This window comes from Acanthopagrus latus, chromosome 8 (genome assembly GCF_904848185.1).
Source record: "Acanthopagrus latus isolate v.2019 chromosome 8, fAcaLat1.1, whole genome shotgun sequence".
Taxonomy (NCBI): domain Eukaryota; kingdom Metazoa; phylum Chordata; class Actinopteri; order Spariformes; family Sparidae; genus Acanthopagrus; species Acanthopagrus latus.
Genome location: NC_051046.1, coordinates 16,666,646 through 16,678,455, shown reverse-complemented (window position 1 = coordinate 16,678,455; position 11,810 = coordinate 16,666,646). Strand labels below are relative to the sequence as shown.

General features: G+C 38.6%; 1 protein-coding gene across 2 annotated transcripts; it reads left to right on the top strand.

The window, feature by feature from the left end:
• Window positions 1-264: 264 nt before the first annotated feature.
• cat (catalase) lies at window positions 265-10,995 on the top strand. 2 transcript variants are annotated; one of them, XM_037107246.1, is made up of 13 exons: window positions 265-446; window positions 2,086-2,257; window positions 2,978-3,088; window positions 4,090-4,220; window positions 4,522-4,626; window positions 4,847-4,972; window positions 5,063-5,254; window positions 5,718-5,870; window positions 6,187-6,325; window positions 7,046-7,176; window positions 8,000-8,107; window positions 8,989-9,072; window positions 9,498-10,995. In XM_037107246.1, exons 1-13 carry the CDS (start codon window positions 381-383, stop codon window positions 9,561-9,563), a joined length of 1,584 nt encoding a protein of 527 aa, XP_036963141.1. In that variant the 5' UTR covers window positions 265-380; the 3' UTR covers window positions 9,564-10,995. The 2 variants fall into 2 exon arrangements, with proteins under 2 accessions (XP_036963141.1, XP_036963140.1); XM_037107245.1 differs by having other exon boundaries at window positions 8,989-9,078.
• The last annotated feature ends 815 nt before the right edge of the window (window positions 10,996-11,810 follow it).

Genomic DNA, 11,810 nt, shown 5'->3' with positions numbered 1-11,810 from the left:
TATCAACAATGACTTAACAAGGTGGGAAACAGATAATATCACTATTCAATTTGCATTTTTAGAACAGGCCTGAGGGCTTCTCATGTGGTCTTTGGGGGCTACCTGGTGCCCCTGGGCACCGTGTTGGTGACCCCTGATGTAGGGGCTATATTATGTAAGTACACTAAAGGATCTGGTCTAGTACTTCCTCCTCTAATATCAAAAGTAGGTCAGTTTCTCCTCTCAGCCAATCAGAAGAGAGGGGCGCAGGAGGGGGCGGAGTCACATTGTGCAAAGTCTAGGGAGAATTTCAGACATTGGATTCAGAAGATAACGCTTTTCCTCGTAGCATCTACCGAACTGTGTGCGGTCCGGACGTCCAGCAGCGCTGACCTGTCGAGATGGCTGACAACAGAGATAAAACCACCGATCAAATGAAGATATGGAAGGAGAACAGAGGCGTGCAGGTCTGTGGATGCTCGGAATTTGAAGCAGTGTTTTTGGTGCGCAACGCAGCCTGACTTGGGGGTGGGGGGAAATGGGTGAGAGGTCGATTAAGGCCAAGAGACGACGTCAACGGCAAAAGCTAAAAGCTAGCTTGTCGGACGAGCTAGTTGTCGTTCAACATTTAAACCAGACTTGGAAGACATGCAAATAAAAGCAAGATGCTAAGTACAGTAAAATGCGCGTCATGGGACCGTTTTTAGTTATTATAGCAAAGGGCTCACTCGCAAACATCCAAACAGTTGATAACTAGCTAACGTTACATGCTAAAGACGTAAGTCATAGCTAGCATTCATTTTTGGTCACAAAATAAACACGCAGCGTTTATGAGAGTAGGCCTTATGTAGTGTGTGAGGATATGGAGTAGGTCATTGCCCAGAGGCATGTTTGTAGTTGAACTTCACCCCTGTGGGTTATATAACCACGGCATATCAGAGTAAATAGCTGCCATCACATAAAGTAACCCTTATTGTAGACTAAGTCTCTCCAACACCAACCACTGCATGGTTATTTAGATTTTGTAACATTACTTGTCTCATTCTGTTTTACTTAATGCTGTCTGAATACCAGTGCAGGTTTCCAGGCTGAGTTTTGTGATAATAAAGTAGAGCTCGATGTCCACAAATTTGACATCTTTTGACAAATTTTCTTTCAGAAATAATAAGGCAGAAAAAGATTCCTGCTTTGTTTACTGTTTCAGGGCAGTGCTGTCATTTTAGACCACATAGTTTATTGTTGATTTGTAAATCGTGCCCCCCAGTACATATCTCTGTCACAAGTGTCCAATAAACTCATTTGAGGGAATCACTGCAAAAAATTGTGCATATCGGCTAATATACGTGTATCAGATTTTTTCTTTACCTCCTATTGGTGTCTGCATCAGCTGATATCAGTTGGGCACCATTAAGAAAATCTTTTACAGCTGTAAAAATTATGAAGGGGGGACAGGTTCATTTCAGTAGCTTGTTCAAGTTTTATTGTGTTGGTACTTTAGATGCAGCACTTTAAATGGCCCTGTGTCGGACCATTTGCAGAAATATGCATCCAGTTGTGTGCTCCCATTCCGCAAACTGACAGTCAACTCATTTGTTACAGACTATCTTAGCACTGTAGATGAAGAGATTTCTAAATGGTACAGTTAGATTAGTTTATAGATGGAAATGAATTTGGGGCAATTGTAATTCTTTTTTTCCTATTGTTTAAATCGAAAATTGCTAATATTGCCTAGTTCTTACTCAGAGTTGAAGCCTGATTGCTTCTTCTCTGTTTTATTTTGTTTTGTCTTAACTATTTTGAGGATTGTTGGGTTTGCTTATAAAACAAGACCCTTGAAGATTTCGCCTGGGGCACTTTCACCTTCTAACAGTCATTTACACATAAACAAGTCATCAATCATTTGAGAAAAAAATCAACAAATATATCAAAAATGAAATAATTATAAGTAGCTGTTATAGTAAAATTTTAGTATGCTCCGTTTGCAACATGATTTGAAATTTAGATTGTGTTACATAAGATTAGATTGTGCACAGTAGGCCAAAGTACTTGGCCTAACATGGAGATCTTGTGTAATTGAACGTGGTTTTCTGGATTCTGTTTACACAGCGGCCAGACACACTGACCACAGGGGCTGGCCATCCCGTTGGGGACAAGCTGAACCTGCAGACTGCAGGGCCAAGAGGTCCTCTGCTGGTTCAGGATGTGGTCTTCACAGATGAGATGGCCCATTTTGACCGTGAACGAATCCCAGAAAGAGTGGTGCATGCCAAAGGGGGAGGTGAGGGTTGTGGAGGAGTCTGTCTCTTCTGTGTAGCTGATTCGGTGTCACCTCTATGCCATCTGTATCATGCTGACATTACACATTAAAGGGTTCTGCTGTTGCATTTATATTGATCAAAGCTAATCTAAGCTTTAAACTACATTTCAGACAAAAAAACACATTGACGAGAAATGCGGTTGAGTTCTGAGTGAGCATAATGGCCAGACTGATTTCTAACATTTTGATAAAAGCATTGAAAAAAATTCAGACCAGTTCTATCAAACATAGCTCAAACTTAGGTGCACAGTTGGTCAGTTGGTCAGTTGGTAGATTTACTTGTGCAAAGTAAATAGAACCAAATGACCAAAAAAATAGGAAAAATGCAAACACTTCCTGTTCTTGTTTGTGGATTAGGTCCAATGAAATGCTAATCCTTGCAAGTCTAGTTGCTGTATCGTAGGCAACAGGACTAGATTTAACTTGACCTGGATGACTGAGAACCTTAATCAACATAATCTTTGCAAGCTTTTGAGATCAAGGTCAGAGACTTGTTGGCTGATATTGAGCAAACTATGTTTGTTGGCCTTCTCTGGGGGGAGCTGCATTCTTTCCAGTGCATGGTGATATAACACTAGTCTGAGCAGGCAACTACAGATGTTTTAACCAGACATGACTATGCAGATATGAATATGTGAACAAAACAAAGACCCATTTTAACACCTTTCCTTCACGATGCAGGGGCGTTTGGTTACTTTGAGGTGACTCATGACATCACTCGCTACAGTAAGGCCAAATTGTTTGAGCATGTCGGCAAGACTACACCTATCGCTGTCCGCTTCTCCACTGTGGGTAAGAAAAACCATGTGATGTGTTAAGTTTTGTTTCTCAACATATTGTTTACGGAATATCCTTTTGAAAAACCAAAAGTGTATAGGATTGTTTTGAGCAGAGAATCCGTTTAAAATATTATTTCCTCCCCTGGATTTGTGTCCTCACACACTGTTGGATTATGCGTTACACAAAGAAATTGGTTTATAGGAAATTGTGTGGTGTGACAGAAATTTCAGAGCACTTTCACAAAATAATCTAGAAATATTATCTTAAATATTTAAATAAAAGTTTATTTTTTAGGAGTACTTCTCAAAGATCTCAAAATAATGACTTGTAACAGTTTGATTCATATTTTTGGGCAGAAATAATAACATTTTTTGTGAAAGAAAGCAGGACACTTAGTAGGTACAACGCTGGATATCTCTCTTCAGCAGATAGGTTGTGACTCCAGTATTTTAGTGTGACACAGTCATTGGCTTGAATGTTTCATGAGAATAATTTTGGTGGCACTAGAAGTTGCATGGTGCCATTCAGACTTACAGCACACTTACAAGTGTGTTTTGGAAAATTGCACTTATTTTTTCAACCAAGATCGCTAAAGACAGATCCACACTCCTCAAACTCAGTTGCAGCTCTGATGTTGAATTTTAAGCCTCATTGGTCAGAATAGCTGCAAAATACTCTAACAATTATTTTCAGTGTCTATTTATCTACTGATTACTGATATTTCTCAATTTATTATCTGATCTATAAAAGTTGTCTAGCTTTATCTGACCAGTAATCTTCACCCGAAAGATATTCAAAATATTTCAATGTAGGACAAACAAAAGCATCAGCCTCATATTTAAGAAGTGCTTAAAAAGTGGCTTAAATAATGATCAAAATAGTCAGCAGTTATGTTCCTGTGGATTGGCGTATGGATTAATCGACTAATCAATGAAGCCTTAATTTAAATTATGCATTCTGACCTGTTACCTTACTAATTTACAAGTGAAATGTTATCTCCTATTGTAATTCAGCTGGGGAATCAGGCTCAGCAGACACTGTGAGAGACCCCCGAGGCTTTGCAGTCAAGTTTTACACTGAGGAGGGCAACTGGGACCTGACGGGCAACAACACCCCCATTTTCTTCATCAGGGATGCCCTGCTGGTGAGTGGGTGTACTGCAGGTGATGTATGAGCATGGAGTGGCTTTGCAATAATTAATTTATGAAGGGCCACACATTTTATTGAGCAACAGTCTGATATTTTATTTTCTCAAACATGTAAATAAATGATAGGAACAGATTGTAGTTCCATCATTAATAAGCTGTTCATTAGTTCACTACATAAGCAAACTTGGAACATGGAAACATGGAAACCAAACCTTAACACATTTAATAACCACTTATTTGATTAACACGACTCAAATGCAAAACATCACGCTGACGTCCCTTCTTTACACTGTGCAGTTCCCGTCCTTCATTCACTCCCAGAAGCGCAATCCCCAAACCCACATGAAAGACCCCGACATGGTGTGGGACTTCTGGAGCCTGAGGCCTGAGAGTCTGCATCAGGTAGCTGATGGCATTTGACAGTAAAATTTCATGATTACATGATTACAATTGTCAAAATATTCTCAAGTAGTGTTGCAGTGTACTGTTGCTCTTGCAATGATTTACCTCATTGTATTTATACTTGCTGTAGATGTTTGGTGGTTTACATGAATACTAGTTGGTACAGAAAAATTTGCAGGACTATTAATCTTGTGTATTTTGTCTTTTATCCTCCTTGCAGGTGTCTTTCTTGTTCAGTGATCGAGGTTTACCTGATGGCTTTCGTCACATGAACGGCTATGGCTCCCACACCTTCAAACTGGTCAATGCCAATGGTGAGCGTTTCTACTGCAAGTTCCACTACAAGGTTTGTTTGAACCCTTAATCCACTTATAGATCCACCTTCTGGGTTTTTGCCATTTTTTGCTTAATTATTTCTTTTGTGCATGTCTTTCAGACTGATCAAGGAATAAAGAATCTGACAGTGGAGGAAGCAGACCGGCTGGCCTCCACCAATCCAGATTATGCCATCGGAGACTTGTTCAACGCCATTGCCAATGGCAACTTCCCATCCTGGACCTTCTACATCCAGGTCATGACCTTTGAGCAGGCTGAGAAGTTCCAGTTCAACCCCTTTGATCTTACCAAGGTACTACATCCCTACACTGTTTCATTTTCCATCACTTAATAGGAAAATAACTCATCTAAAAGTTTTTTTTTTCTTTCACCAAACCTTGGCAACTGATCAGTGGAGTTAGTTAAAGGAGCTGTACATTTATCCAACCTGGAAAAAAATATTTTTAGCACTCCATTGCAGTGGCCTGATGACGATAAAAATAACAGTGTTCAAGCCATTTTGACAAAATGGCATTTATCTTAGCATAGTTTATAGAAAGTGTAGAGTTTACGATCTTGGAAGACTTGTTTATGTCACTTTGGAGTGTTAATTATTAGAATTATTAGAATTGTTAGAATTCTTGTACTAAACATTTATACATATATGAATTGAGCTGATGTTAAGAAAATCATTAGATGACAAGTTTGGGTGTGTCGTTGTATCTACCTCGCAGTTGAGTGAGTTATGTTTCAGCTAAAAGTGTTTTCCCATGTAGGTTTGGTCACATAAAGAATACCCACTGATCCCAGTGGGCAAAATGGTGCTGAACAGGAACCCAGTCAACTACTTTGCAGAGGTGGAGCAGCTGGCCTTTGACCCTAGCAACATGCCACCGGGCATTGAGCCAAGCCCCGACAAGATGCTGCAGGTAACACCACTGACTTTCTCTCATGTTTTTTTTCCAATCAGATTAAATTGAAAACGGTTAATAGCTCAATTGCAAATATGCATGCATACCATAAATTACATTAAAAAAACATTTGTTTCATATATTCAGTCAGTATGTTCAGGCATCTCAGTGTGGTTATATGGTGAGGTTTAAATGTTTTAATTCTGTTCCAATACAACATAAGATGGACTAAATGCTTGGGAAAAAAGTGGCTGAAAACATGCGTAGTGTGTTCTGTCTCTCTGACTGTACAGAGACCTACTTTGTAACAATGCTCTGCCGTATGTTTTTCTAGGGTCGTCTATTCTCCTACCCAGACACACATCGTCACCGTCTGGGAGCCAACTACCTGCAGCTCCCCGTCAACTGCCCCTTCAGGGCCCGTGTGAGCAACTACCAGCGTGATGGTCCAATGTGCATGTTTGACAACCAAGGTATGTCACAGTCCGGCCTGTGTGCCTGTTTCTGTGTTTCTTTGTGCTTACAATAACGAGAATGGACCAAAATGGTTAACTGTCCAAGCAAGACACATGGCTCAACAATTCATATAAATGTATATCCACAGCTATCTAGTTTTTGCAATACTGGTGATTCCCATAGTGTTCTTAAGTAGGGGAAGAGCAACCCCATCTAAAGTTTAAATTGTTGAGGTGATAATGAACACGTATGATTCCATGAAAGTAATTTTGTCTGAGAAAATCAAGACTAATCATTACAATCACGGAATAACACAGTATCGACCTGTCAAAGTAAGTATCATTTCAACAAGAAAGGCAGAATGGTTGGGTTTTAAAAAAAAAAAGAAAAAGTTTTATTAAACAAAAAATGTAAATGACTGCAGCAGTACCAATCATATTCTACTAACTGTCATGGTCTTGGATTTTTTGACCTATCCAAAATGAGCCACTTTCAGCATATTTGTATTACAAAATAGTAAAAAGAACAGTTATATGAGTGTTTTTAAATCTTTCAAGTTCATCCAAAATGCATTTGATTCAACTAACTAAAGCAGACTATACAGCATTTACAGCATGCTGTATTTGAAACCATAGTGATCCATTTGTTTGGCGTTGTGTTTTCATTGTATTTACAGATCAGATTTACTCACTGTAAGTAAAGCCAACTCACCAGGGTTTGGTCTGTCTGACCTCTAGGTGGAGCTCCAAACTACTATCCCAACAGCTTCAGTGCCCCAGAGACCCAGCCTCAGTTTGTGGAGTCCAAGTTCAAGGTGTCTGCAGATGTGGCACGTTACAACAGCGAAGACGAAGATAATGTCACACAGGTAAAGATGACAGCCAAGTCTTTTGTGCCCACAAGAGCTAAATAGGTGTGTTTTTTATTTGAGTATTCACACACTTCCTGGCAGTGCATGTGCTTATCAGGCCAACTCACAGAGTTGTACAAGGAATATCAGACCTAACATGACTTTTAAATCATTTTACATTTGAGTTTGTCAACAGTTGAGCAAAATAGACTTGTTTTTTTTAGGGTGAGAACAAAAAGACAGTATTGCCCATCAGGAAGTTACTTGAACTGTTACTAAAAAAGCTACATAGTGCACCTTTAATATTTCTCTAAAGCTGCACTAATTGATATGTTTATGTCTATATTGGATCAAATATTTGCTGGTATGTGAAATGTGTTACTCGTGGTGTCAAACCAACAGAATTGTTGTTTGGCTCTCCAGTTCCCTGCAGCAGAGTATCAGTCTCTTTGATCTGTTTTTCTGGCCCTGCAGTGGCGGTTCTCATAAAGCTCCTCCACTATCTGTTTTCACTGTACATTTCCTGCCCAGCGCCAGACAGATAAAGCAACTTCAGTCACTTAAGTTAAGTCAGTCAACATTGCTTTAGCATACAGTCTGATGCTGATGATAATCAATAGTCAATCACCTCATTAAATTTGCAGTAATGCAAAGAATTTATTGTTCAGATGTCTGGGAAAATGGGGGCAGTAGGTTATATTTTTATTGCTATTACAGAATGCCAGAGGGGACTGATTGGTCTGTCGATATAGGATCACAGATTGCATAATGTTCTTTTTATTTCTATATAAAATGTAGTTAAACATGTCATTTTGATTATTTATTTGTTGATTTCTTGCAGGTCCGTGCCTTCTACACCCAGGTGCTGAACGAAGAGGAGCGCCAGAGACTTTGCCAGAACATGGCAGGTGCCCTGAAGGGAGCTCAGCTCTTCATCCAGAAACGCATGGTGAGTCCACATAACCTTACCTTGCCTTACCAACAGACTTAATTGAATTTGCCTTTTATGCTGTAATGCTTTAATAAAAAAAAGTGGAATTTTTAATTTAAATGAGCAGTGTCAAGAGTTATCTTAAAATGGGATGTACATTATTAATCAGTGGATATTTTATTTTGTTTTTTAACTAAAACTTAATTGCAAAAAGGGGGAAAAAAGTTCTAAAAAGAAACATGGATGAAAACTGGTTTGGCAGAGATATGTGTTAAACCATGTGATTAAACCACAGAATGTACCCTTTTGAGTACCCAGTGGGCCAGTAGTCAGGAAACATGGTTATGTGTGTGAACCGGAAGCCAAGTCTTTAATATTCAAAGGTAGGATCCGAGTGCACTACAGATAAAGAAACTTTTAAAATGAATATGCTAAATGTTTAAACATTTTAAAATCAACTCAGCTTTAGCAAGATGTTAAAAAATGTTTTGACATCTTGTCAAGATGTCTATGTTTCCTACAGACACATGGACGGGGGTTAACATCCTAACTGTCTTGCCCCAGGATGTCTTTACCGTCATGCCTCTCTTGTCCCCGCCTTCACACCCACAAAAGCTATCCAAAACCGACCACCAAAAACCCCTGTGCCTTTTGTTAGAAGTGAAAGTTTCACTGCTCAGTGTTTGCACAACACTTGGCATGGTGGTCAGGCTGGAGTTTCACTTCACACAGAACGTTAAAGCCCATGAAAAATTTGCTTTAATTCTAAACTGTTGTCCAACACATAACTAAAAATACAACCATTAGTTGATGAATAATAAAATGTGTCTTTTAACAGATTAACAAAGAATTTCTACATAATGTTGCTTTAAGTTTGATTGTCTGGCTTCTTCGTGCAGGTTGAGAACTTGAAGGCTGTCCATCCAGATTATGGAAACAGGGTCCAAGCCCTTCTCAACAAGTACAATGCAGAGGCCAAAAAGGTAAAGGTAAGGTGCCATTGTGGTCAGTCCATCCAGCCATACTTCCATCTATCCACTCGTCCACAGAAAACAAATCTTAATGGCTCTTGTGATTCTGTAATAACTTTCCCTCACACCATTATGAATTTGACATTTCTCAATTTTGATTGACTGTTAAATATCCAACTATTGGATGGATTACCACAAAATTTGGCACAGACAGACATGTTCCCCAGAGGGGAAACTCAGCATTTTCTCAAATAGTATCAATGCGTAATGTTGAAAACATGTGGGATGAAATGCTGAAATGTAAGAATTTGCTCATAGGAACAGTGTTAAAATCAGGGTGGGGTTTTCACTATGCTGGCGGGCATACACTGAACATTATAAAAACTAATACAATCTCTCTCGCTCTTGCTTTGTCCCTTCCACTTTGTCTTTTTCAGAGCACAAATGTCCGCGTTTACAGCCGTCCAGGAGCCTCTGCCATTTCTGCGTCCTCCAAGATGTGATGCCTTTAATGTCCACTGGGGCAGCCCCCTCATTCGTGTAAGAGCAAATGCACTAACTGATTATCAACGTCTACTATCAGTAACAAGAATGGACTTATCTTTCCAATTACAGACTGCGATGAGACTGAAATGCTAACCGTGTAGTGTTTAGGTTGGGTTAAGGTCATTTTTAATTAAGGCAAACCAAACAGTTGATTTGAATATCGTCAAAGCTAGCAATGTTTGGCAGGCTACTGATGTCTGATGAAACCCCACAGTGCAAATTTGTCTTGACTGAACAGCCATTTTGAAAATATCAAAATGCATTGACCACCGCGGCATGTAAGGTCTATCGGCGACTGATTGTTAATACCAGAATCATGCCAAATTTGAGTGCTTTACCACTTAAAGCCTTCAAAGTTATTTAAAAGTATTTTGTTCTATTTTCATGTTATTGCAATCAATCACTTATTCCAAACTGCTGTTAAGTGCTGTGATGAGTGATGGTTGTGTCCAATAATTCCTCAGGTTGTGTGTGTGCACTACTATGTTGTGATGATCCAACAATTTGCTTAAGCTTAAGTTTTAAGAAAACAAATCCAACTGTTTTTAAAATGTCCTCTGTCAGCATTCAAATACCAACTGCATGAGTCTTGAATTTGGGTTCAAGCTGGTAAAATACCTTGATTTCTTATGAAGAATTGGCTTGTCACTTTACCAATACCCATGTTTTTGTTTTCACTATGGGCAATGATCAGCTGTGGCTAGTGTTCCTCATGTTTGACTGCACCATCAAAAAATTTAAATGCACCACAGACAGTAATTCTGAAAACAGTTTACTAATGTGATATTAACAGAAATGATCATGAGATACACTTTATTAGTCTCACTATTAGTTGTTTCCGTGTGGGGGTCAAGCTTCAATTTTTTTTTTATTTTCACCACAGTTAAAACCTCATAGTGCCTTTTCATATCCTCAAACTTCCAAATACACATAACTTAAACTGAAAGAATCTGTTATGAATTTCTCCATTTGGTATTTGGTATCTGTAGAGGATTTCACTGTCATAAGTAACTGATTAGATGATGACGTAAACTGGCATTGAATCTACTTATTATATATAATAAGTTATGCCTTTCTGACATTGTGGTTTTGTTGAGGTTAAATGTCACGTCACAAATTCTAACAAAGTTTGGTGAGAAGTAAAATTCAAGTCTGGAGGAAATCCCAAAGATCCTCAACAGGATGCACCAGTCACATTTATCACTGTCCACCATGAGCTGTCCATGTAAGCTGTTTTTGTTTGTAACTTCTTAAAAAGTTCTTGATCTGAATGTAACGTTTTTTTGTTTTGTTTTGTAATGTTCCAGTTGTAAACTTCTTATACACAAGTTGTGTATTTAGTGCCTGTACTAATTAAAATATAATCACTGCTTAGGAGCAGCAGCTTTAGTTTGTCTTCATTTATTCTTTTCTTTTCGAGCATGTTGCTATCTTCATGGATCGTTTAAAGTTTGTGAAGTGAAATCAAAATGCGACCGAGCGGACTGCATACTAAATTAAACTGTCTCATTTTGATGAAATCGCAGCAAAACATTTGTAATTTGACATTAGGGGGTTTCCTGCAAAGACATGGCGCTTTATCTGTACTCCCCCCACCCCCCATCATCATAACAAGATGTGATGATGTGTCCCACATCCATACTACATAATATGGTATGTACTACATTCTATAATTTAGCTGCAAAATGAAAGTGTGCTAGTTTAAACAGTTCAAACACAAAAATGACAGTCTTTACTTATGCACTCTTCATGTTTGTGTGGTAAGCTTGGTTATGCTGCACTAGCTTTCAGTAGATAAATCCGATCTGTGCCAAACCACAGAAAATTCAAATGTGGTTCGGCGTTTAAAGTGACATTTACCAGAAGTTCTTGCACACTTGCACACCAGCCTGCTCTCCAAACAACAGTTAAGCTGACATTGATGACTACTTGAGGTCACCCTACTGAGCCTTCCATTGCGGTGTGATCGGCTTCCTGCTTCCTGGATCTTTTGAAATTAATTCATTTTATGATTTATCATTCCAAGTATTCTTTAAAGATCATGTTCTTGATTACTACTGATCAATCTTTCCATTTTTCCTTTCATACTTTATGTACAAAAATTGTTTTTATATTACTACATAAAATTTACACACATGGGTCAAAAATGACCCATTCATCCAAGTGTGATTTATAATTTAAAAAAACTTAATACTGTAATAATA

Excerpts from the sequence above, each read along its gene's own strand:
- cat (XM_037107245.1), top strand. The coding sequence starts at position 381 with ATGGCTGACAACAGAGATAAAACCACCGATCAAATGAAGATATGGAAG. Across the intron at positions 5,255-5,717 it reads ACCCCTTTGATCTTACCAAG|GTTTGGTCACATAAAGAATA; the intron begins GTACTACATCCC and ends TTTCCCATGTAG. Across the intron at positions 9,079-9,497 it reads CAGAGGCCAAAAAGGTAAAG|AGCACAAATGTCCGCGTTTA; the intron begins GTAAGGTGCCAT and ends TGTCTTTTTCAG.